At 48.8% G+C, this 26,244-nt stretch overlaps 1 protein-coding gene across 1 annotated transcript; it reads left to right on the top strand.

The window, feature by feature from the left end:
* The first annotated feature begins 6,896 nt into the window (after positions 1-6,896).
* Positions 6,897-24,729, top strand: LOC144172350 (uncharacterized). The gene is made up of 9 exons (XM_077701108.1): positions 6,897-7,231; positions 8,875-8,998; positions 10,945-11,087; positions 15,187-15,373; positions 17,302-17,480; positions 19,993-20,122; positions 22,585-22,727; positions 23,562-23,725; positions 23,971-24,729. The coding sequence occupies exons 1-9, from the start codon at positions 7,033-7,035 to the stop codon at positions 24,640-24,642; spliced, it is 1,941 nt and encodes a 646-aa protein (XP_077557234.1). The 5' UTR covers positions 6,897-7,032; the 3' UTR covers positions 24,643-24,729.
* Positions 24,730-26,244: the final 1,515 nt, after the last annotated feature.

Here is a 26,244-nt window from a genome sequence, read left to right as displayed (position 1 = left end):
GGCAGAATCTCATGAATGTGGCCCCAAAAGAAAGCAGGGCAGACATTGGAAGACTGTACGTCCATGGCGATGAATTTGAGCGGCGAGGTAACCCCAATTTTCTCATTAAAGAAAGCTGCGGCAATGCAGAAAAAAATGATCTATTGTTCCGTATTTAGTGAAAATTGTGGCCTCCGCGCGTGCTACACATGATTTTTTATGCACATGCTGTAATAAAATAGACTGCTGACCGGGCAAAAAAACGTACCTTCGGTCATCCCCGACGTTCTGGTTGCTACGTCATGACTACAGCTGTCTATACAAAGGAGGACAAAGAAGCTGCTTTCGAGAAAGGCACGCTGTTCATTGATCGCAAAACACTTTGGGAGTGTGTCGCAAACTGGGTGCGCAACCAACGCAGCAAGAATGGAATCGTGTACCAAATACTGATCTTACCACGCGTGCGGTGCATATGCAGTCTCCAAAGTAGCAAACACATTGCAGCGGTGAGCAGTTTGCATTGCACAGATAAAGCAAAGTGCGGACAGCAAGGGCGACAAGTCCTGCCTAGCTAAACGTCTTTTTATTTATGCTTTGATGCGACTAGCGATTACAACCGTTTTATTTACTCCTGACGTTACTTTTATTTTTAACCGCGACCCCCATCCTTCCTTTTCCTCTATACCTTCCTCCTACTTGCAACCATCCTTTCACCCTGTGGCCAATACCCAGCGTCGGTGAAGGCTACGACGGTATTGATGATGATTGCTTACGAAAACAGCAGTAACGGGGGTTGCCTTGGCTACAGACTCCCCACGCGGGACGGAGGCGACGGCGGCGATTATGAGGATCGAAAACTCCAATGCGTAGCAATGGGAGGCACGGCTGGCCGGCGACCGCAAGGCAGCAGAGGTCGTTGGAGCCATGGACCGAGGGTACCATACCATGAACCCCCTCTGGAGCTCTCTAGCACAAGGCACAAGACGCCAATGGACTGCCGCCCAACCCTGCAAACCAGAACTTTAATAAATGTTTTTAATTTCAGTCCGGGGTTACAGTTAGCTTTTTGGATAATCTGCTCAATCGACGAGTCACCCTGAATGTTCTGTGCCCAGAATTCTTCTGTTCAGGTTTGTTGTCTCGCTCTCTGTTCTCCCTTCTGTTTTGTTTACCATGCATTCATTTACGTTTCCATTTCCTCGCGTTCTCCTTATTGATGTTCTTCAACTGGATTCCCTAATTGAGTAATGCAAGTTCTTCTGGGCCAATCCCTCTGAGTGGGTATGCGCCATCTTCGTGCAGCCCAACAACAGCAACACATCAGTGGGGCCAGATCATGAGTCCCGAAAACGTGGCATAACCACCCACGCAGAGTTTAACGCGGTAGTCCTGCAACAGAGCCCTGTAAACGAAACTAAAAGAAAGCTATCAACCGTTTCTGTTTCATTGCAGAAGGCTCATTGCCAGGAGGAAGTCAGAACAGATCAAACTTCGCTCTGATCTCGCATTTTCGTGATTCACAAAATGGAAGGTTAAAATCAGCCCCTTCGTCTTAAAGAACCTTTTTATGGTTCAGAACCCAAATCCAATGAAAGTGCATGCATCCACCTGCCGGGGTACAAGGGTGTGTTGGTTTGAAGCGCAGGTGAATCCTTTCTAGTCGTGAGGGAGGAACATGCAGAAATAATCTATAAAATAACAATGTCTGAAGTTTTGAGGGAGACAGAATGGACTCAATAGCCCAGACTGGAGAACTGGCGGATTATTGATTGATTGTATACGGTTTAATTCGCCGACGCAATGCAGTCGATGAGGCGCGCCGTAGTGGAGGTTTCCGGATTAATTTTGACCACCTGAGGATCTTTAACGTGCGCCGAAATCTCGTACACACGGGCGTTTTTTTGCTTTTCGTCTCCATCGGAAAAGCGGCCGCCGCGGTCGAGAATCGAACCCGCGACCTCGTGCTCAGCAGCGCAACGCCTTAGCCACTGAGCCCCCGCGGCGGGTAACTGGCAGAACCGGATCGCAGTGCCTTAGCCATAATGTGTATTCTCTATGCGTCATTTGTTCACCTCAAGTCAACTGAGTGTACGCCATCGATAGCAGGTGTTCGTGCTTTCCGTTATGAATAAATTCTTAACCATTTTAGTGAGGCCTGCCACCGGTCGGCCGTCTGTAACAGTATGAGTCACCCCTGAAATTACTGGCTGGCCCACCTTAGTTCAGCGAGAACGCTGCTGCATTTTTCGCCAGACGCTTTAGCAGAAATTCCCGCGTAGAAAACTGTCTGCGCAGCCACAGCGGTGACGCCCACGTAGAACGTCCAGCTGAACGTTCACCGTGGGACGTTCAGCATTTGCGGTCACCACGGGTGACTCCGAACTAACATAGGAAATTTCGCCATGCAAGTATCTTTGAATTATTGTCCGCGCTTCCTTTTTGAGGTTGACAACAATTTTACCTCCACTTTCCTTATAGTGGCATATAAATAAATATGCGGCTCGAACAGTCGGCCCAGCGTCAATTTTAAGTTTGAAGTTCTGTCAGTTTGGTGGATGTGGTATCAAATGAAAGTTCTGGTCACGGCATATAGGCACAAAGAATGAAAATACACGATGCTTGTTAGTACGAGTAGTTAAGCGTATATTGGCCGCACATGACCAAACCAACGTCCAAATGCAGCGCGTTGAGTTGCCAATGTTTGGTTCATTTGTTCGCTTGACCATGCCTTCGCCTGGAATTGGCCAAAAAGCTAGAAATTGATAGTGTATGCAGTTTGTGCTACTGATCCCAAGGACAGGGTTCGATCCTGGACGCGGCGGCCGTTTTTGTGACGGAGGCGAAAAACGGAAACGCGCATGTGTCGTGAATTCGGCGGCCCAGATGGTGAAAATTAATCGAGACACCCAAAATTTTATCATGTAGGCAGCAAGTTTCAAGACTCTTAAGACGACACCACAAAGGAAGAAGAAAGCGGAGTCAAACGTGAGGAAGAGAATGAATGAATGACCTTTATTTAGGAAGAGGCCTGAGGCCCTGGTGGGGGTTAGGGGGAAAAGGAAAGGGGAAGACCCGTATTACAAATAATGATCACATGACGTTGTAATCGTTAAGAGTTCCTGTTCCGGTTAGCCGCAGGCACGGTTTGAGTGCTCACATAGGCACTGGTCGTTGGTATGTGCAGCACTGTGAGGAATGTTCACACGAGTACAGTAGCGTGCACGAACACTTGAAAAAAGGGTGTGAGTCAGTCAGCCACCATACAACTCTGTACAGACCACTTTGTACAGCAAAGTTTGTTACCCTTTCAAGGGTGCGTGGATCGCCTCTAATAAGCTGCAAGTGCGATATTAGTGAGTGAGTGAGTGAAATACTTTATTAAGGACGAGAGGCCATGAGGCCCTGTGGGGAAGTGAGGATGGCGGAGGGGGAGCAGAAAGGGAGAGGTCACAATTCATCACAGTGTGCACAGTGTGTGCACAGTGTACACACTTCTAGTTTTAAGGTCCTATTCACAAGATGCACATTTCACTCTGTCAGTGGCACCAAAATGCACAGTTTGCACTGTTGACATTGGTCGTGGATGGGAATGGCCAGGCCGGCAAAGTCTGTCAGACCGCTACACCAGCTTGTACAGACCGTTTTCAAGCGCGTACTGGGTAATTATCTCTAGAGTAGCGGGGTCTTCACGGACACGAGTAACGTGCTCCAGTTCAGTCGTGGGTGCAGGACCCACAGTTAGCAGTTGGCGGCGGTTACGGTCGAATATAGGATAGATCCAAATTAAGTGGAAGAGATTTGGTATGGCATTACTATTGCAGTGGGGACATCGGTGCAGTTGAGAGCCTGCCGGGGCTGACCACTTATGTACAATGTGTGGTGTGTACGCTGCATTTGCATACACTTTATTGGTAAATACCTCACCCGAACTTGAAAAGGGCTTGAGAGGCGCAAGGATGCCAACCGGAGTTTCAGCTTGCAAACGCTTACTGCTTTCTTTTTTGAGGAGACGTAGCTGGAGTTGCCAATCTGCTTGGAGAGAGGGGACGGGCGTGGCGGGCACCGTGGGAGGTGATTGTAGCCTCTCCCTGGCAGCGTCGTGAGCCATGCGGTTGCCTTGTGCGCCGGAAGTATGTCCCGGAGTCCAAACAATGCGAATTTTGAATCCTTCAATTTGTAGGTCTCAGTGTATGCGGGGCTGTGTGAGAGTCTAGGAGTGCCTCTCTGCCCCTTGAGAAGGCTGAACAAGACCAAATTAGATGAAACAGAATGGGGATAGCATGAGCCGCACAGAAGGTACATTTAGATGTCAAAGCCTGATTTACTGTCCATTTATAAATGATGCTTTTTGTGATTATGCTTAGGAAACTCACTCAACTGTTTTTCTTGTTTTAACAGATCGCGAATAAGTCGGTTACTTGGTAAACTGCACCGTCATTGTATAGTGTAACTGCAATATTGGGGAGGAAGGGGGCCTAAAAAATGGGGGAGGAAGGGAGGTAACAGAATTAGGGGCTTTGTAAGTACCAGGCCCGAAATGATGATGATGATGATGTTTGGAGTTTAATGGCGCAAGGCCGACTAAGGGCAAAGAGCGCCAAACAATAGTGCGGCCCGAAATACAGGTAAAGATACACCATTTATGATGATGATGACGACGTCGATGACGGCGACGACGATGATGACGATGATGCCTTTGAAGTGTGTGGCACGTGCCCACAAAGGGGATTGGCCAGGGCTAAAGCGTTCACTGAGCCCTGTGGATCGCGATGAAATCCCGAATTACCCAATAACGATAGCTTCCCTATCAATGCAAGAGACCTGTCGCCGAAGAAACATAAGCTTGCATAAATCAATGAACCCCAATTTTCACGTAACCCAGATTTTCGGCTTCAAAATACAGAATGAGTGGCATATAAAAGGTCGGACCCATACGGTTAATCGGCTCCTCAAAGAGCCAATTAACCGAGCTGCCGAGAAGCGGCGGGCTGGAGAAAAAAAAATGTTCGACTGGAACTGTGGGTTGTAACCGCACACGAAGTTCAGTAGCTGAAGGCCCTGATCTCAATAGATATAAATTTAGCCTCGGAAACCGGAAGCGGAGCTAAGTGGAGGTTACTTCGTATTGCAACGGAGCACAAAGGCAGGTATTCCAACAGCACTCAAAAAGCACTTACTCTTCGTTTCTATCTCAGCTCCTTTCCTTCGCCACTGTAACCCACCCACCTTTACTCCCCCCCACCCACTCTCTCCATCCCCCCCTACCCCCCTTCCCTCCTACTTCCTGCTCAGCCGGCTGAGGTGTCGGTGCCACGCCAGACAATTACCGCTTTCTATCTCCCCATCCCCGCACCCCCCAACAATCACTTTCTTTGTTCGTTGAACTGCCATCACTTCCTCTTCTTTTTTTCCTTTACAATATTGGCGCATGTCCACGAAGGAGGGCTGGCCAGGGCGTGTGAAGGGTATATTTAGTTAAAGGGGGGGAGGTTGCCTATAATTAGAAAAAGAATTACAGGCAGCGGAAAAAAGGATATGCACTCGGAGGAGCTGGTGGGCGGGGGAACCTAAAGGACAGTACATATCAACAAAGGAGTCTTTCGGTGATGGTTTCATGAACAGGACAGTAAGTAGTTTTGCGTGCAGCTAGACAACTGCTTTTGAAGCACCCAATTGAGCGTTTGGGGTTGACGTTCTCGGTTCCACTAATATTACCTATGGGCGCAACAAAGTTGGAGTATGCAAAAAGGGATATATATATAAATGCCCGCCGGGTGGGGTCCGAACCCACGACCTCCAGGGTTCGGATCTCACCCGGCGGGCATTTTTTCACCGCTTACTTTCTGACTCAGAAAATTTTTCATCTGTTTCTATGACCCACCACAACCTCCCCTTTGCTTTCCGAGGTTTTCTTGAATGCCAACCCTTATTTTCTGTCTTATTTCACCGAGCCCCTCATCTCAACGAGCCCCGCGCTTCTTCTTTCTTCGCTTCCAGTCGGCGGCCGTCCTCATGGCTTTAGTGGCGGATTGGCCCATAACCGCACTTGCAGCTTCTGCTTTGCTACGCTTTGCGCCTCTACACTCGGCCACACTGCAATGACGAGTACCAACGAGCTCTCTGCGTCGGTCCCTAACTTCGACTCCAGGGTTATTGTACGTGTCTTCTCGGTAGGCATGTCTCGTGACTCGGTGGGCGTATTTCGCGGCTCGGTTTAAGTCTTTCTTTCTGGTGTGATCCCGGGCCATGTCGATTTCCGAGAAAATTGTGTTGCGCGTACCCAAGACACGAGGCAGGCTGTCCTTGCAGCAACTTTCTGGGTAATTGGAATTTTAACCATAACGAACTTTCATTTTACGGCCACACGAATTTCAACAAGTAAGTTAGCCCTGGCCAATACCCCCTTGTGGGTACGTGCCAAAAACTTTAAGGGTATCATCCCCACCACCATCACCATCACCACCACCACCACCACCACCACCACCATCATCATCATCGTCACCATCATAATTGCGTGGCAGAGGTTGATAACGCCGAATGAAAGTAGTGCAGTAGTTTTTAAGACCGAGCCGTTGAAATGGGGTAATAGGATTTTTTTCTTCTCAGAGAAGCGGTGACATTCAAATAAGTGATGTTATGGGGATTCACGTTGCCTGGTTGCTAAACAGGCAAGCGTCTGTTGGTTGGTTGGGTGGTTGGTTGGAGCCATAACAAGAATAGTACGTACCCACTCTGGGGGATTGGACAAGTCTGATGGTGGTATCATTGTTGATGAAGCTTACGAATTTAAACTAGGGGAAAATAGAAGTGGGATAATGGTGGTTAAAGTGATGCTAACAGTTTGAGAACCTAAAAAAAACCAAACATTTAATACTGCTGTAACAACCGGTATTTTAATAAACGATCGGTGCCTGCGGTTGATATCAGCCTCGTCGTCGTCGTCGTTGCCACCGTGACGCACGGTCAGCGCGCCCTGGCCAGGCACGCGCGAGCTCGTGCAGCTGTTCGTGGAATCCTCCGGCAGCCTGCTGTGACCGAGCGACTTCCAGCACGATGTTGTTGGCCCTCGTCCGTTCCTGGCGGTCGCCGGGGTTCACCTTCTTGCTGCTTCTCCTGGTGACTGCGACAGGCGGCCGCAGGGCGGGTCGCGCAGAGGACGACGAAGAGGAGGAGCAGCCGTGGATGAACGTCGCTCGCAAGGACACCAAGTCCCAGGACAGCGGCAGCTCGTCAGGATTCAGCTACGAAGACCGTGAGGCCCTTTGCACTCTTTCTGCCAGCTGGCGTTGAGGTCGGCCGCGGCTGCCGTTCAGGTCGAGACGTTGCGCAGTGGCGTGGTCTCGGCAAGCCTGCCACGTTCGAATGGATCGCGATTCCCTACGGGGGTGCATCCGCGCCCATTAATTCGGCACTACAAATACGCGAAAAATACTGCGTGCGCCCGTCAGCTGAACCCTCCCACACATACGTCGTTTTAGCAGAGGATACGATGGAGCGAAGATGAAGAGTCGGTTCAATACGTGGCGATGGAAGGCCGCCCCGAAGTAGCAGGAAGTCGGGTCTTACACAGATATGTTGGAAATAATTCTGCCTGCCCCCTCCCCCTCCCTTTCGGTAGGGTCCATGTCCGGGCCCTGCCACGAGTCTGCATTGCGTCGCTTTGGGTGGAATAGCGACTGCATAAGTCTTGGAAAGTACTACGCTTAGAAGTAGCGTGTTGGTTCATATCGCCCCTGAGCCCCATTCCCGCCCTGCAACCCCTCTCCGAATAGGCCTAGAGCCTTCCGTTCTAACAGACGGTTCCTTTTCCTCCCTGGTACACGTGAATGCGCGCGCGAGGGTGAGTGGTGGAGGAGGGTGCGTACGCGTGCACGAACACGCACTCTCCCCCATGTTACGCCCACTATGTGCAATTAAATTAGTATCAAGTTTAAGTACTAATTGTTTAATTACCTTTCTGAACATAATTTTTTTATCATAGATTCCACGGCACATTATACATTTTCGCGGTAGCCATGCGTCTACCACTTATTTCGTTAGATGAATTATCTGCAGGGGATGCATCACGCCATTCCATAGAAGTCTGGTGAGAAAGAGTGAATACCAAAAATTATCTATGAAACATAACAGCAGCCTGATGACTCATTTAAGAATTCCTTAATAGTCAAGTGTACTGAGTCACGCGGACTTTGATAGTTTAGTATTAACACAGGCAATGAAGACAATGCGCGGTAGTCTAAGGTGCACCTCAGCAACTTATTTCGTCTCATAAAACAGGGGGTACAGCAAGCAGACGAGACGCAAGTTCAAGGCAGAAGCAGTTAGCTGTGCTCGCATTTACTCTTGCTTTTGTACAACTTACAATAATATTTTCAACAGCCGTGTTTCTAGCTTTTTTTTTGCCGCTGCGTCTCCGAATTTATTACTGCCCGGTGGGTAATTTGTCATACCTTATATGCATGCGCAAATGCCGGCCTGTGCGGGGCCCGGGCTTGATTCCAAGCAAAAAAGGGCACGGTCCTGTACTGAAGTACTGGAGCAGGCCTGGACAGTGCCCGGACCTATGAATGGAGCTCGCACGGTGCCGTATTCTTCGCTGTTGGGGACTCGTGAGTAGTTCAAAGAAGCCTCGCCGGAGAGTAAGGGCTCTATTTCCGAAGCAAGAATAAAACCATCAGGTAGGAATGAAAAAGTGAAGGTATACGAAACGAAGAAAGGAATCACAGGGCAACCGATGATGAAAACACTGAATTCGTCAGATGGGACGGTATCACGCGAAGGTCGGCTCGTTGAAAGGAATGTAAAGGCTCTTGGCAGATAATCTCTGTAGCTGCATGACTGTGATCGATGATCCGCCAGAAGACCAATGTGTGTTCCGTCCTGTGTGTACTGCAGAAGACCAGACGCCGCCCAAGACGGAATGCGAGGTGGACAGCTTTCGGAGGGGCCAGTCGGAATGTGACCGCATCTTGCGAATGAATCTACCTCATCACCACGGTAGCCACGATTACGTCTGCTAGTGAGTCATCCATTTGTTTGCCAGTTTGTGACCACGCAAATCGTGCAGGCCTGGGTAGTCATGCCAATGCCACCACGGAACATATTGAGTTTTGCAACCAAGCGACACGTTTTCGTATACAATGGAACGGGGCCGATAACTTGCCACTATTGCGCAGGGAAGTGGTGATAAGAAGGGACCTATTAAGTTCCCTTACAAGCATGCGCACGCATCTACTCCGAGATAAATCCTCTCCACCTCACTACACGACCACCCTTGCATACGATTGGTACCCGAAAGTACATATTGCAGCTATAGATGAAACTTGAATGGCGTAAATTATAGCCACGGGGATTGTCTAAGAAGTTGCCGCAGCGCAAACTAATCTAATTTGCCCATGTGGATAACGGGAGGAGGCGAGACGGTGCAAGGGGCCAAAGTGGCGGATGGTGACAAGACAGCAAGTGACACCTAGGCGACGCCCCCCCGACATTTGGAAAGCATCCGCACCAGCAACCTTCCCGTGCTTCCTTGTAACAGGGTCGAAAGTTTTGATCTCACTGCAGGGATGTCCTTAATGTCAGCCATTGAGCATTGAAAGCCCATCATTCCCCCTACAATGACTACACTGGGCTGAGGCGTTCTGCCCACCTGTGGGAGGCGTCGGTTAGAGGCTGTCGTGTGTCAGGAAATGGAACGTCGGGAGGTGCGAGATGCTGTGAGACGCGGGCAGTTTGGAACAGCCGGCGCGGTTTTCACGATATTAGGAGAGAAGACGGCGTTCGGGTGCGCCGCTTTAGTTTCGACAGTGAAGTGTCCAGGCCCGGCGCTCGCTCGACGCTGATGAGCATGCTTCTCGCGAGCTTATGCAGGCAGCCCACGTCGCGCTCACCAGGCTTCTCGGGAGCGAGCTGCTTGTGTAGCTACCAGCCGTAAGACGATATCACAAGGAATGACAAAATGAAGAGTAGCGAGAAGCATGTTACGAACCGCAGTTCATGTAATGTTTAATGGCAAACGAATTTCTGTCACATATAACACTCTACGAATCACCATACCTGTTGCACGGGGTCATCCTCAGAAAATGGGGAACCCTAGATTTCAGAACTACCGTTGAAGCAACGTTTAAAGCTTGCACTGCTTAAATAAACGGCAATTATCTTTCGCGGATGCGGGAAAAGCTCTGGCGCACGATGGGCCGCACACATCAGTACATCCATCGTTAGCATTGATCGGTCAATGCAACGTTCCGGCCTATAGAGTCCCTTTTTGCCTTCCGCACTTTGCCAGCACTGTCTTTCATGGCCGCGCATGCACGTTTTACTCTTTTATAGCAAAATCAACGCGAAACAAGGGAATAGTTGTAGGTCATCATTAAAAACACGGAAGGGGGGGGGGGGGGCGAGATTTTTTTTTCGAGCAGTGGCTATCAAGTTATAAGTACGAGATCACCATCGAGTGTATGCGCAAGGAAGACAAAATGCAGTAACGTTGCCTGTCCTCCGTTGGGAGCCGACTTTAAAAATCATCATTCCCATGCAAGTTCATGGGCACTAACTGTAACTACCCACGAAGGAATAAAAGTCGGTGACGAAATTAGAGAAGGCAAGACTAGCCAGCACTGTCCGTCACTGTCCGGCACTCTCTATCTTCGTCCTCGTCTTTTGCGCAAACTTATTCCTTCGTACGTCATGAACCAACTAGCCAGCAATCAAGTTCTATTAAATGTAACTACCTAACGGCAATGCGTAAAACAAGCAGCATGATATAGCTGCAGCTACGAATATATACAGAACAAGTTTTTAAAACATGTTCAGTAAAAAAAAAACACGTAATTTCAGTAACGCAACCGTAGCAATCGGCGATATACATAGTTTGTGAAGTGCCACACTCAGGATGCCTGCCACCATCACCCGATGGCATTTGTGGGGAACTGGCCATTACACATTAATCCTTGTGCCTTTCAGCTCCCTGCGCAAGTACAAGATGTGCGTCGCCAATGTTATGATCCAGTCGAGTTGCTACGAGAGAACATTCATATCGCAAGAGCTTCACAAGATTCGCGGTATCATCCAAGGCTACAGTGTAGACTGCTTCAACATAACTAAAGGTACGCAAGAGTGCTTGTGCAGCGACCTGATCTTCAATTATCCGTGGCTTATTCCTGCAATGGGTAAAAAGGCGAAACATTTAGCCGAGAGCGCATCGTATTTTGCTGTCAGGAAAGGGGAACCTGTGTGCATCACTTATATACTGAAAGTGAGCGGCCGGACGGGCGTGAAAAACAAGTTTACCAACGCTTTGACAAGTAGACTTGGCTTCATCAGAGTAGAATCTTACTCTTTGCTCTTTGGCAATATAAGATGATGATGATGATTATGATGATGATGATGATGTTTACATTTAGCGGCTTCCCCTTTGAAACGGGGTGGCGTTGCACAGCGACCTTAGTCGTAACGCCACTGTACAATCACCTCGCCAAAAAGAAAAAAAAACTATGAAATTTTTGTGCTTGTCTGACTTCTTTGTTCGCCTGTCTTCCCAGATTGTTTCCTGCTCTTTTCCCACCAACATACTAACCTTTTTATTTACTAACCTCTACTGCTGTCCAATTCACTTTTCCGTTAACCTTAAAGCCAAGGGCTCCCGGAAGCTGGATGGCTCTCTCACTGAGGACTGGACGGATACCATTTGCAGTCCGTTACAATATGTCGCATGGTTTCTCGCCCCCTGCCGCAGCCTGCGCACAGTTCTTCCTGAACCGGCTCGCGGATAAGCGTTTTTGACCGCAAGCAACCCGCCCGGGCTTTAAAAAGCATTGCACTTCCTTTGGTGCTATCAAAGAACTTTTCCCTTGTGAAATCCTGCTTCTCGATCCTGTAGATATCTAAGGACTTCGCGTCCATCCTCTTTTTCCAGGTCGTTGTCTCTGATTCTTTCACTTCATTTTTTAATGCTTTGGTCGTTTCCCCTGCACTTCCAGGTTTCATATACTTTGTCCTGAGCCGTCTGGTTGTTTTCCTTCACGGTGTGTCCACGCTTTTTATTTAAAGGTACCATAACACTTTGGCCGCCCATATCTGGTCATCAATATTTCTAAGTCGTTCTTCGAAATATATTTTGCTCTGTGCTTCTCTCACTTCAAAGGAGGCCCATCCCATGTCTCCCTGCAATGCCTTATTTGTTGTTTTACTGTGTGGTCCTAATGTCAATCGACCTACCGCCCTCTGATTTACTTCTAGCCCTGATTGAATCTGATTCGACACACACTACTGCGTTTGAAAAGGTCAGTGCTGGTACCTTTACACCCTTCCAGATTTCTCTCACTACTTCATATCTGTTATATCCCCACAGTGCTCTGTGCTTCATGATAGAGGCGTTTCTTTTGGCTTTCATTTTTAAATGCTCCTCACGAGTTTTTACACACGCCTGACCTTAGTTTATCCATATGCCCAGATATTTGTATTTCGTTACCCACAGTATTCTTGATTGTGTAACGAATACCGCTTTGTTACGGGAGTCGTCATTAAAAACCAGAACTCCGGACTTCGCTGCACTAAACTCTAACCCCAGCTCAGTGGCTTCTTCCCCGCATATATGAGTTGTTGCAGACACTGTTCGCTCTCTGCTAGTAGTACTGTCATCTGCATATATCAGTCCCGGGATATGTTGTTCCATTTCGCGTCCTGTGCGGCTATAACACAGATTAAAACCTATTTTACTGCCTTCAAGCTTTCTTTCTAGTTTTACCATGTACAGCATGAACAGCAATGGCGACAGAGGACAACCCTACTTTAAACCTCTATTTGTGACTACCGGTTCGGTGCACTTTAGGTCCTCCCACGTGATTTGCACCTCGCTCTCATTGTAAATTCCCTGCAACAGCTGTATAACGTTCTGGCCTAATCCCTCCCGCTCAAGTATGCTCCATAGAATTTCTCTATCTACATTGTCGTAGGCTCCCTTTATATCGAGAAATGCTATCCATAGTGGCCGCTTCTGAGCCATGGACACCTCTATGCATTGAGTTAGGACAAATAAATCGTCCGCTAAGACCTGTCTCATCTGAATTCATTTCGTAGTCCTCCCTGTGGGCCGTTCCCCTCTATCCACGCCTGTAGTTCGCTGTAGTAACTGTAATAGGCCTGTACGAATTGGCATCAGCCGTGTCTTTTTTACCTTTATATATCATCTTCATCCTGCTCTTACGCCAATGTTCCGGTACTTGCGTAGTTTTTATCACTTTTTCGATTGCTCGAATCAGTTGTGCCTTGCGTTTTGGACCCAGTAGGTTGACCAGCCATATAGGAATTTCATCCGTCCCTGTTGCCGTATTAGCTCCAACATTTTCTTCGGCTTTTTTCCAGCTTAGATTCTCCAACTTTAGCTCTCTATCTGTACGCACCTCAGTTGCCGCACTCTCTAAATGCTGTAGTCCTCTCTCCGTTCTTCTGAACTTCTCTTGTATCATTGAGCGTATATGTTAAATACCGCGTCTTCCCCTTTTAGTACCTGGCCTTCACCGTATATGACATGACGTTGTACTTCTTCAGTCATTTTTCTTAGTTCCTTTATATGGTTCCAAAACTTTCTCAGCGCGCCTTTATCCTTTGCCCGTATATTCGAGACCCATCGCTCACTTTCACGTTTACGTTTTTTTGCTGTACAAGTTTTTGTACTTCCAGCTTCTTAGGCGGTACCAATTCTACTTCGAAGTTATTTCCTCTGCTTGCATTCCCATTCGCTTGGCCTCCCTGTGCTCTCTCGATGCTTGCTGTCTTTGCGTTATAGCTTCCTTGATTTCCTGGTTCCATCAGCTTCTAGGTTTTCTTTTTCCTTTCCAGTAGGTGCGTTCTTTCGCGTTCCTTATCCTTGAATGAAAACAATCAGTTCGCTGTATTCCCAATCTTTCGTAGGTTGTCTCTCGATGTCCGTCTCCAGGCTTTTGGGAATATTAGCCATGTGCTGATCGTTTAATTTCAAGTCGTGAACCACCGTTTTCGGGCTTTGACCTTCCATTTTTCCGAAATTCAAAGTCATCCGTTTATGGTCACTTCCTAAGCTGTGGGCCCCCATTTCATCTATTGCCATTAGAGTCAACCTTTCATACACTCCTTATGAATGGAGGCTGTAGTCTATACTGGACTGCTTTTCCCCTCGTTCCCAAGTAATTTGTGCTTCACATTTATTCTCTCTGTGTACTACAATGAAATTATGTTCTTCACACATATCTAGTACGAGTTTGCCATTGCGGTCTGTGTATCCGTCCAGGTCCTCAATGTGGGCATTTGTCTCCCACTAGAATTACTTCACCCGATTGTCTTAATTTATGAAGGTCCCGCTTAATGCAGCCTACCAGTTTTTCATTTTCTCAAACCTCACTATCATCCCCTGTCCACAGATAGGCGACTCCCAACAGCGTTTCTTTTCCCGCTATCGTGCTTTTAACCCACATGCGTTTTTCGCAGTTTTCGTTTACTCTGTGCCAATGGGCTCCCTGTTGAATAAGCATGCCGACCCCTCCCCCTTTCCTTGTACCTACGGTTATGTTACAGCCTTGCCATATATATTCATGCATTACTGGGGGCTCTTATAAATCTCGAAGGAAAGTTTCTGTAAAGGCATATACTTCAGTTTTTTTCTTTTTCTGGATGACTGCGAACCTCTAACCATTTCTCCCGTGGTCTGCTCCCGTGCATTTTTATGTAGTTAATCTTAGCCACTCCTCGCTTTTTCTTTCGGTTAATTCTTTTCCGATGTTTGGGATAAGCGTCGGTCAGCCAAAGTCAAAGAGCGCCGCCTATCGCTATCTTTTCACCTTTTAAGCGGAGAATAGGCGGTAATTTTGGACCACGAGCCATTGGACCATCAGCCATTTCGCTCACCTTGGGGAGATGTCATTGGCAGTCCTCCCTCCCTCCCTCCCTCCGGAGTCCAGTATGTACTTCCGTACACGTGTTCGTTTAGTGGCACTGTTGAGTACATGCATTTTCGTCTATTTTTGCGTAGTGCTTTCGCAAACAGCAGGTGAAAGGAGGTTGTACAGCACTTATTAGTGTTTGGAATCGGGCAGGCACTCGAGGACAGAAATCTCTCCCCCTCAGTTAGAGACTACTTCATGAGCACTTGTTCTTGTTCCCACCCAAAAAGCCGTGAAAACGCTTCTACCATCGGCTGGAATATAATGCGCGAAACGGCCACTCATGCAGAGACGAACCGGAGAGGCCTGAAAGTGCGCCGTCTCCGATACCGCATGGCGAAGGTGAAGCTCTCGTCGGAATGCAGCCCTGCGGCGGCCTGGGGCGTTGAGCTAACGTGTACGAGGGACTTCGAGACTGACATGAAGGCCCTACGCCAACTGCACGAACCACCGAAGGCAGTGAAGAAGTCGTGCAGGTAAGCGCTTGTGTTTTTTTTTTTTTTTTTTTTGTAAATCACACGGTCACTCTGATGTTGGAGCCAAAATCGCAGAGCCAAACGCACTGGTGAATAAGTTAAAAGCATCGACTAACTGGCAGCCCAGCGCATCCGCTAATATTGCAGAATGCCACGACATTGTGAGCGTGCCAACATTTAGCACAATCGTCCGCACCTTCGCGAGTGCACCCGTCCAAATCTCTAGGCTTCTTTGACCGCCGGAACAGTCTTTCGTTTTGTTTTCTTTGAACGGTGCGGATTGTTTTAGGCCCCACCGGCACTGAATTCTAGCGCTTTCGAAACCCATTTATCGCAGAGTGTGCGGAGAATGGTGCCCTGTGTACCAGTTATATTGTCGGCTGGAGGAGGGCATACAACAGGTTACGTGATTAGAAGACCGAGGCGATCCACCACACACATGGAGTTCGTGAGACTACCGGCACCCGGAGACCGCGAAAGGCAGGAGTATTTATTTGCACCCGGATTAGTGGAAAGCTCCCTCGACGAGTCGTTAGTACCGCTGGTCGGGGCCCACCGGAGGCACGGACTGTGGATCCGAGTGTTTGGGAGGGGCTGCCAACCCTTGCTAGATTTTCTGTCTCCGACGGCCGGCCCAGCAAGCAGCACCTGCGGGTGAGCGCCGTTGCAGGGGCAGAAAAATTTCTGAATTGGCAGTCTGATGCCCTTCCTGATGTGAGAGATCAGGCCTGAAAGGATTCAGACATCTATGAATCACAACAGAAACTCGCTGTCCCCATTCCCTTCCCAACTCCCATAACCATTCCTTATTTCTCCTCTTCCCTTTACCTTCAACCCAAACCCCTCCGCTACTTCCCAAAGGACATCAGGGGAGTCTCCCCAGGCCCGTACTCGTGGCTGTGGGTCGCTGACTAGCTTTTGCCCTTTCATTTCCACCTTCGGGGATTTTTGCCATTTGGCCGATTCATTTATTTTACAATTGGCTGTAAACCGGTTATACTTCCGTGGTGCCGGTAGAGCGGTCTTTCGCTTCATCTACCCAATGTACCGTTTATACTCAGGTGGTACCGGTAGTCACCTATGCCACTTTACTCAATGTAGATTTTAGACAGTGGTTTCTTCGTGACTTGTGCGGGTCATGTTGCTCTAGCAACATAACTTAGCCTTCATTACATTCTCCTCGATGTCGATGTATTTGATTGTGCCGTATACAAGCGAATGTTTTGACTACATTCGCAAAAAGAGTTCTGCTTATGAATGCCTGATCAAATGGTGATCGAGTGAAGCGGACCATCGTTTAATCGCAGAATCAAAACCCGTTCCTCATCCACGTGAGGAAGAGGGCGCTTATTGTTTATTCACAAGGATCGAGAACATATGAATGCGTGTTAATACTCACGCGTTAGAATTCGATAGTTAGGGAACTTTTGCTCATTCGGAAACGGTGTTACCTTTATTGTGCATTGTCGCTGTGGGGGGGGGGGGGGGTAAACTGAATGCAAACTCTTCAGTGACCCTAGATGGTGCGACGCTGCTCTTCGTTCTTGTTCTAACGCATAAACAACCCTGTCGTATTAGCTTAAGTGCCCCCTCCCTCCCTTCCTCTCTTGCTTTCTCATTTTAGGAGCATTTGAATCCTACCTTCAATTTATTAAGTAATAAGTGGGTGCAGTGGGCAATGTTTGCGCAGCGTTCGCTCAGTGCACGTTGTGAATGCATATTCTTACAAACAGCGCTTGTTTATCAAACGAATACTGCGTAGTTTATTTAATCTTCAGCCCTCGTGCGATGCAAGAGGCAGATTGTAAGATTGACAGTGGAACGAAACAGGACACACAAAAAAGGTTTCTTCGAGCATCCTTTCAGTAGCACAAGGGCGTTATTGCAAATGCTGATCCTCATGATGCCAATGCTCGAATTTTTTCCAGGGCAATTCTTCGCTACTATCACTGCCTGACGCCTGTGACGGAGTCATCGAGTTGCCAAAAAAACCAAGAATTCATCAAACACTTAGAGTACTTCCCGAAGGTCATAACTGCACGCTACAAGGAAACGTGTCTAAAGGAGCTCGAACTCAGCCCGGCTCTCTTCACTGACAAAATAAACAGTAAGGCTCTTGAAAGCGCACATGGTCTTGTATAGAGAAATGAACATGTCCAAGCCCGTCGTAAGAGCAGAGTGGGAAGGTAATACTAACCTGTAAAGGCGTGCTGGGTTCTTGGTATCGGCGGTACGATTTTCTAAATATTTTATCCTTTAATTGACCTTACCCGGCGGCAGAATGGTATTGACGATGAAGTTTGTCTTAGACAAGCTTTTAAAATTCCTGCAAAAAGTAAAAAGACAGGAAGGAAGCGGCCGTCATGCGGAATCACTTGGATGCTTGACTGAGCCTATGTGTGACTGATATATAAGGAAGCGATGGCGTAGGGAAGCGTCCCCCTCCCTCTCGACCACTCACACACACTTCCCACCATAAAAAGCTTGCGTACAGGTCTGCCGCAGTAAACCGACGCGGTTACACCCCCAGTAAACTAGGATAGAATGATAAAAAAAATGAAAATTACTCAATGCTTGGTGTGAATGCCGTTTCATTTGTACCTTTAAAACGCTTCCATCGTCTGCTCCATACGCATTGTGATAACAGCACATGGGAGCGGCTAGAATCTAGAATGTAAAAACCACGTCTTCTCAGTTAGTGCGCAGTTTGTCCGCATTTCACAAGCCCTAGCGTCTACTATCGCTCATCTTGCTTGGTTAATTCTAGAGATCAGGGCCACGGTTCTCTCCTGCCGTTGACCCTCGGGCCACTGCAGGAACTTCAGGCGCCGGGGCAGCGGAGCGCGGGGGGTGGGGGGACATTTCAGTTTTGTCGTGGCGAAATCGCAATGAGCCTGACTTTTCGCTTCACAGAAATGTTATATTTGTCTTAAATTACGTACTCTGAGCCAGCTATAAATCTGGTGATGCACGGCCGCGTCAGGTTAGACTGTTTTGCTGGGTGTCACATGCTGGTTAAACATCCGTTCATCCGGTGATGTATGAGGGCAAAAAACTTTTCTTAAGCCTGCTCCCAGTGAGAGGGGGAAAGGGGCAAGGCGGACACTCACAGAGGGAGTGGAAGAGTGTGTCCAGCACGCCACATGAGGGGCAGTGAGAGGAAGCGAATTGGTGCGGGTGGGTGTGCACAAGGAGAGTGCGGTGTGGAAAAGTGTGGGCTTTCAAGAGCCGCCACATGTGCGCTGCCGGCGGTGTAAGTGAAGTGTCCGGGGGAGGTAGGTTCCTGCGGAGGAGGCGGTAGGATCTAGTGGGACATTTCGGGGATGCCGTGTGTAGGCGTGAAAGAAACGGGAGCCCGCGATATCAAGGCTTTGGAGTGTTGGTGTGCCGTCTCATTACGACCTACGCCGGTGTGGGCCGGAGTCCGCAGCAGCATCACGGGCTGGGCAGGGGGATTCTGAAGAAGAATTTTGAGGGCAGCTACAAAATTACGCCCTTTGCGAAATTTCGTATGGCAGTTTGGGACTCAGATAAAATGATTTGGGGCAGGTAATTGAGTAAGGGCAAGGGCAATGGCCGCCTCTTCCGCAGTTACCGAAGCTGTCGTGGCGATTGTAGCTGAGACCTGAGGGATTATTCAAGAAGCGCCTACTACAGCGAGTGGGAAGGCACAGGGGGGGTGGGGTAGGCTGCTGCGTCTACGCAGAGCGTGTGCTCAGAGGGAGGGTAGTGGGAGAGGTGTGCTTGGGCTCGGGCTAGACGGCGTCCGTGGTGCTAGGTAGAATGCATATTTCACGGGATCGGCTTAATATGGAGACGTGCGCGGAGAAGCCAGTGGATGTGAGCTGGAGGGTCTAGTAGCAAAGGGGCGATTAGTTCATCTACGGTATTATGTATTCGAAGCGCGAGGAGTCGTTGGGTGGGTGTGGATGGTACCTTAGTGCTGCCTCAAATTATGCAGAAGCGGCTTCATAAAGTTTCCTTTTCGAGGAATTCGTTTGCCCCTGCTTTCGAAACGGGCGCTACCGCAAAGTTACTCTCCTAGATTCACGGTGGTGCCTACCTAGCTCGACAGGGTTTTGAGCTAATATACATAGTTGCGTTGTGATACCGAATTTCCCTTAAGCTAGGGATAGGAAGTTTTGGTAGCCATATCTACGGTAATCAGCCGCGTGGAAGGGATTTTTTTTTGTGCGGATTGGATTAGCGCCGACGACGGCCAAAGGCCCACACGAGAGCTTGCGTGTCCAGATGGCCGTCCAGACAGTTGCAGTATGTGGGGCCATCCAAAAGCGTGCGTTCCTTGTACGCCGATCATTGAGCACTTGCGCTGCCAACGCCTGGCACATCAATTAGCATTCAATTGCGCAGCGAAGTGTCGTTCTAAGTGAAAGCAACAGAAATCGAAAACCACTCGGAGGATCCTGACGACTTTCGGTCAATTCATCGGAAAAGTCTTTTTGAGTCGCAGTGTTGCGGCGTGGGTAAAGTCGCTAACTGGCGCACATGTTTCCACGGAATGTGGGGGTGCTGGCGCTGTGACCCGATTCACAGATTATGCTGTAGGAAAGTCTGCTAGCTTCTACGGAGTGTGGAGAAAATGTATGCTCTCCTTGCAGCGTCTATGGCGAGAGTGCGTGACGGAAGCGGATGCAGAGAGGAGGAGGCGGCTCGAGAGTTTCTGGCATGTGCTTTGGTATTTAACGAAGTGGTGGCTCAAAAAAACCGAGACCAGTACAAAGTATGCAAGTAAGTAATTTTTTCTTCAGCGGGATGCATTTCGTTCACCGTCTTTTCATTCCACGAGCACTAAGCGCTCGAGACCAGAAACTCGGTAGTCCGGATTTAAATTTTATCGAGTGACTAAATTATTTCCTTTTAAATCTTAACGAAAAAGGCCAGGTCTCGTGGGGTCAACGTCACTACATCGAAGTCTCTGGAGGAAAAATTAAACAACTGCGGCGTGCTTTCTGACGGGCAATGTACGTGGTATACAGTCAATATCACATTGCATTCAGCGCTTTACGCGTAAACGAATACGACACGTTTTCAGTTCGGACTAGGGCTGGATTCTCCAAAAGTAGCTCGTAGACCACTTTTGGCGACTGTTGGCTGTGCTAGACTAACCGATCGCACCTCGTGAGGTGCCTGCATATATGTAATACGTTTCATAGCACATGTATGCCACGAAGCATGCGTGTGCACCTTCTGCGGTAGCACTTACGTCGCTGTGCGATGAGGCGACCCCCAATCGACTTTACCCCTCGGCAGAGGAACACTGCGCCGGCTATCTCCTCCTTGGAATGGCTGGTATGTTAATTCCAGAACTGGTGTGCTTCATTCCTAAGTGCACACAAAATGAAGACGTCCACACGATGGTAATGCGTATTCCGGAGGTGGTCCTCCAAAACCGTCAGGCATTCAAACTTCGAAGAATCGTTCGCCATCCACAACTGGTGGCCCACTACACAAAAATGTAACGGTATTATCAGGAAAAAATCGCTGGATTAAAGAGATAATGGCCTTTACTCCGCGTCTCTCCTGTTTAATTTTCTGTCATTGGTTTGTTTCTCAATCCCGTGTTTCTGGGTCGTTCCCGTAGCGATTCCATTGCGCCAGCAGTCAGATATGCACTGGGACCACCCTATTCTTTCTCCCCCGATCTCAGCGCTCACAGCGAAATAAGCGATGTAGCCCTTATGGGTAGATTGCGGAGGGGGGGGGGGGGGGGGGTGCGCAGCGCGTGGTTTCAACAGTGTTTACTGCCGCTTTTGATACGTGCTTTGAATTTTTAAACACGATAGTCTTTCTTGGGCTACTTAAACCCAGTCATTTTGGTCTCACTGTCTGTCTGTCTCTCCGACTCGATTCAGCCACCCATCAAAAGTGAAACGAAGTCTGCGCAATAGTCTCATATACTCACAGCCAAATCTAAACCTCTAAGTCCGGTTTATATGTTCATACTCGTCAACATTGTTGAACAAGAACAAGACATTACGAAAATATAAGACAGACAATAAAACACAAGGGATATTGACAGTGTTCCTTTATAAAAAAAAATTCATAGATGCTTGATTTTTGCGAAATGCATTACTACATCCACTGCAGAAAAAAAAATCGCACTATCGCCTGCTGTCGCCCTGCCACTATATGTTTTGGCGGAATTTTAAGAAATCAAGCGGCAACAGTTACGAAAGGTTCCACTAGATAGGTTCCACGTTGTGCTTGGAACGCACGTGGACTAAGGTAACGCGGTTCTATAAACTTTGAAGTAGGGCGCCTCGATTCACGCGCGTCTCCGCTGTACGGCCGCGCTGGCACCCAGCCTGGAGCAGTGGAACGCGGTAAATTCAAACTGACTTAAGCAAAGCTTTGGCGCGTTTACCTTGGGAGGAGCGCGACGCAAGAGGAATAACATGAGAGGTGAACGGAAAAACGAAGGGACGCACTTACTTGGCAAATGTAGACATAGACTATCGTCTTTTGCCTACATTTGCAACGAAAGGAGCAGACACGCGGCCACTTTTTTACCAAGGTATCATTAAAGTGACTTTTCCTTTTTCCAAGAACGAGTACAAGCTCGCCGAAGGAAAACGCACTACAAAATAGCAAATAAGTGGGTTGGTAGCACTAAATGTACCTTGAGGCACTATCCTCGCTCAAGGAATAGTAGAAAACTTATCCTTCGGGGCAGGCTTGTCGTGCCTGACGCGCGGAGGAGATGCCTGATTAGAACCTTCAAGCTTTTTACCAGTAGCCGCGGTAATCTGTTAAAGCAAGCGACGCCACCTAAAGTATTTTCACACTTCACCGTCTCGCGCTCACGCGCGCCTCACTCAAGCCGACAGACAGCGAGAAGACTCTCTCCACGAATGGAGGGCGGCAACACGGACAACTTCCATGCCCGGAAATTTAAGCAGGGCGCTACTTTCGGTGCACTGTTCCCCTATACCTTGTAATTGCGTGCGCACCAGCTTTCACTGGCCATTGAGGTGTTGAACTGCTACCTCGGCATTCTAGTTGACACACCGATATGTCTAAATACCAAATTTACAGCGTTGTTGCAAAGTGTTGCTCAAGGTGCCCTAATGCTATTTTTTCTGTGCCGACAATTTTTATCACTTACACTGAAACGATGACTTGCCTGTTTAAAAACCACGGTACATATACTTTTTTATGATATTCTCATTGCTTTTCCCCCCTCTTTTTAGTGCTTTCGAGAACTTCAGAAAGTGCCTGGAAATGATTGGCCAAACCCTCAGTTGCGGAAGTAATAGTCAGTTCAGTTACCACGCTCGGAATGTCATGGGAATTCTTGTGTACAATTACCAGAACCAGTGCAGAAGCAACAAAGGTATGACTTATTTCCTTCTACCTGCGAGTAATTCATGGTCCTCACAACATAGTTATAATTGTCACGACAGCTGTCCGTGATACCCCAGAATGAACAATGAGCGGACAGAATGGGCCACAACGTTGAGTTTTCTCGGACCTTTTAAGTAAATTCGGTTTGGTTTAGCTCATTCCACACCCAAAAACGGCGTATTAAAACGTCTGAGGACGTCTAAACGGAACATAATCGTACAATGTCGTTGGTGCCGAATCTACCATTAAAACTTTGCTTGGGGCATTCCATTCATTGTGCTTAAAATGAGGAGACGCAAGTTTGTCCCACTTTTTTGTTTCACTGAGCTGGCACCCATCGTTTTTTTACGTGAAGGTTACGAGAGTAAAGAAGCCGGTTGTAGCATTCCTTGTAATGTGCCAGGCTTGTGCTTTTTTAATTGGCTCAGGAAGAAGGCACCGATTGCTCCATAGCATTCCCACGAGTTGCATTCGCTTCCTTTCCCGAAAGTGCAAGCCGATCCTGGCATCAACTAAAAAACTAAACTGAGCACGGCTAGTTATAGCTAAGCATTTGAATTCTGACAGCTTTGTCCATCAAGAACTTTATCCCTTGGCTATCACGCAATTTGAGCGTCGGGATAGAAGAACGGTGCGCATCTGGTGCTCCAGTAAGTGTCAGCAGCCTAGGCGATGCGTGCATGCAGCGACCTGAGTGGATCACTGTCATTTTTAACTCACCGGGAGCGGGAGATTCTCTCAGGGTCTGTGCTCGATCGCAGGCTCACCGCATGATCCCAGTCACAGGCAGGGCTTTACGAGCACTTTCTTCCGTTCACTGCAGCGAAACGCGGAAGGAGCGGTGGAGACGAGAAACCTGCCGTGGGAACCCGACCCGGAAATAAGCTTTTCGCTGAGGACGAGTCAACAGCAAGGACGCCGTCCGAGACTCTCGAGGGCCAGCGTACACGCCGAAAGCTCTTCAAATACACCGATGAAGTTTTTAGGGTAAATGTGTGACCATCTATATACGTGGTGAAATGACTCACGCCAAAATGGGAACTTTGCCTTCCCATTTGAATACAGGTTTATAAAGTGCAGAAATAACTAACGATAATGTTCACTAACGTGGAAACTAGTGAACAACTCGTGCGGGCAGCTGCCTCATGCAGTAAGGCCGTGTCGCCGCAGTCCTTTGCTTGTCCTCGTGCATCGTCGCATTTTTGGCTGACTGTTTTGTCCTTCTTTCGCAGGTAACTACCGAGAACCCTTTCTATCCTCCACTGCGCAAAGTCCCATTTGAGCCACGCGTTCCTCAAGCAGACGACTACCCGAGGGGCAGCGACGAGTTCGAGCGAAATCAGCACAACTCTCGCAGCAGCGATCGGGACCAGAGCAAGTGGAACCGGGAAGGGGGCTCCCGTTACGGCACTGAAGAGGACAAGAACGAGCCCAGCCTGAAAGGGGGATCTAGTCACGGCACTGAAGAGGGCGGTAAGAACGAGCCTAGCCTCAAAGGGGGCACCCACTACGGCACTGAAGATGTCGATAAAAACGAGCCCAGTCGGAAAGGGGGCTTCCGTTACGGCACCGAAGAGGGCGGTAAGAACGAGCCTGGCCGAAGAGGGGGCTTCCGTCACGGCACCGAAGAGGGCGGAAAGAAAGAGCCCAGCCGGAAAAGGAGCTCCCGTTTGGGTACCGAAGAGGATGGGAAGAACGACAGTGGCGACGACGACGTCAAGTCGGCGGCATCATTTGGCGGTGCCTTTAGGGGACCCCGTGGCGACAAGAGCCACCGCAACCGAGGTAACGGCTGGGACGCCAGGAGGGATGACACGGATAAAGATGACTCCAACGATGGCTTCATGGAAGGCTCCGACGATGTAGAGTCCATCCACCGGCTCAAGAAAAAGCTACTTCAGTAGCACTGAGCAGTTTGATATGAGAGCATCCTTTACCCTCCCCTCTTCCAGCATGTACATAAACCGCTACTTTGTGTGTGAATAAAGGTTCCGCGCCCTATGGACGTAGTTCTGCGAAAAGCGCATGCCAGAATGGAACATTGCTAACTCCCCTGCACAATCTTCGCGCGACTAGAATAAGAGCCCAAGCAGCGCTATTTTGTCTCTGTAGCAGTAAAACCAGTGAGCTCAAAGGAAAAAAATCGCAGACGCAGCCGGAGTGTGGATTCTCTGCTGTGTGCCCAAGTGCACGCATGTACGCCGTTTACGCTGACAGTTGCATAAGAGCAATGTTTATTCCGCGGACCCATGCTCCGTTTACTCCCGACTGCACCTGTGCGTGACAACATGGCATGCAGCTCACACATTCGTAGCTACCATGACCATTATAGAAGCGTTTTAAAACTGACCGACCTGCGACGAAGATTGTCGGCAAGTTTTCCTTGACGGCCCGCAGCTGAAACAGCATGCAGGCGAAGCAAAGTTTGTTTTGTTGTTGCAGGGTTCAGCGTGACGCTTTCACAAACAAACGAGGGTTTGATAGCTAAGAGCACTCTGACGCCGATTGCATTTTGCCACAAAACCGCTTTAGATCGCGGGATCGCAGCGGCAGGTGGTGCAATGCACCATGACGAAAGCGGCTGCGAAACAAGGACAACGATATATCCAAAACTCACGGCACTCCAGGTCAGCTCTAAAGGCGTAGCTAGAGTACATACAGCGGCATCCGTAAGCTTGCACGGATCAGAACGTCTGCCATAGTGGTTTAGAGGTGTTCCGTCCTAGCCCCGTGATGAAGAGCGGTGGAGTTCCGGTATTTTAAATAGTTGTCTTGTCGTTAGGCTAAAATATGTTGCGTATGTCAAGGAGAGCGAGTAGTGCCGGAGGCGGCGTTTTCTTGCAAAACGCCGCTGAACGTCGCTTCAAATGCACTCTAGACACAGCGTTACCAAAAGGCGAAAGCGGATGCGAGGCGAAATCCTAAGAGCCAGAAAAATAAAAAATAAAAGCATGGCCGCGTATCTGCTCTCTTCACTGCAAGTTTCGTAGAGACACGAGAGTTTTTTGCGGCCCCTTCCGCGTAAGTCCTCTCTCCCGCCAACCTCTCACGCCCTTTCTCTACCGTCTCACTTCTAACGATAAACACGGTAGAGGCATGTTCAAGTCATTTCAGTTTTCCCGCTTTCCCCAGCCCACACGCCATCTATTGGAACCTATAGTTACTGTTGAAGAGTAGAGGAGAAAAGACATTTATTTGGCCGAAGCTAGAGGCCGTTTAACGTTTTTACTGAGGGTGAAGAAATGGTGGGTGCGGGTGAGATGAGGTGCCCAGGCCGGAGCCCATCCTCCTGTGCCGTCCACAGTGGTGACGGGCGCACCACTACACCTGGTATCCAAACACGAGCGGCTTGGGATGGTCTTCCGGGGTGAGCGCCACCTCCACACATTTGCAGATCCACTTTAGGCGGACCTCCTCCAGCAGCATGACTTGGGCGCCCAGTCGACCATCGGCCCGAAAGAGGGCCCCGTCATCGACGGGGGTGAAGGGCGACATCGCGTAGAAGA

This window comes from Haemaphysalis longicornis, unplaced genomic scaffold, assembly GCF_048455015.1.
Source record: "Haemaphysalis longicornis isolate Haplotype H1 unplaced genomic scaffold, Haemaphysalis longicornis Haplotype H1 scaffold_1, whole genome shotgun sequence".
Classification (NCBI taxonomy): domain Eukaryota; kingdom Metazoa; phylum Arthropoda; class Arachnida; order Ixodida; family Ixodidae; genus Haemaphysalis; species Haemaphysalis longicornis.
The sequence above is the reverse complement of the archived record's forward strand: the minus strand, read 5'-3'. Positions and strand labels throughout refer to the sequence as shown.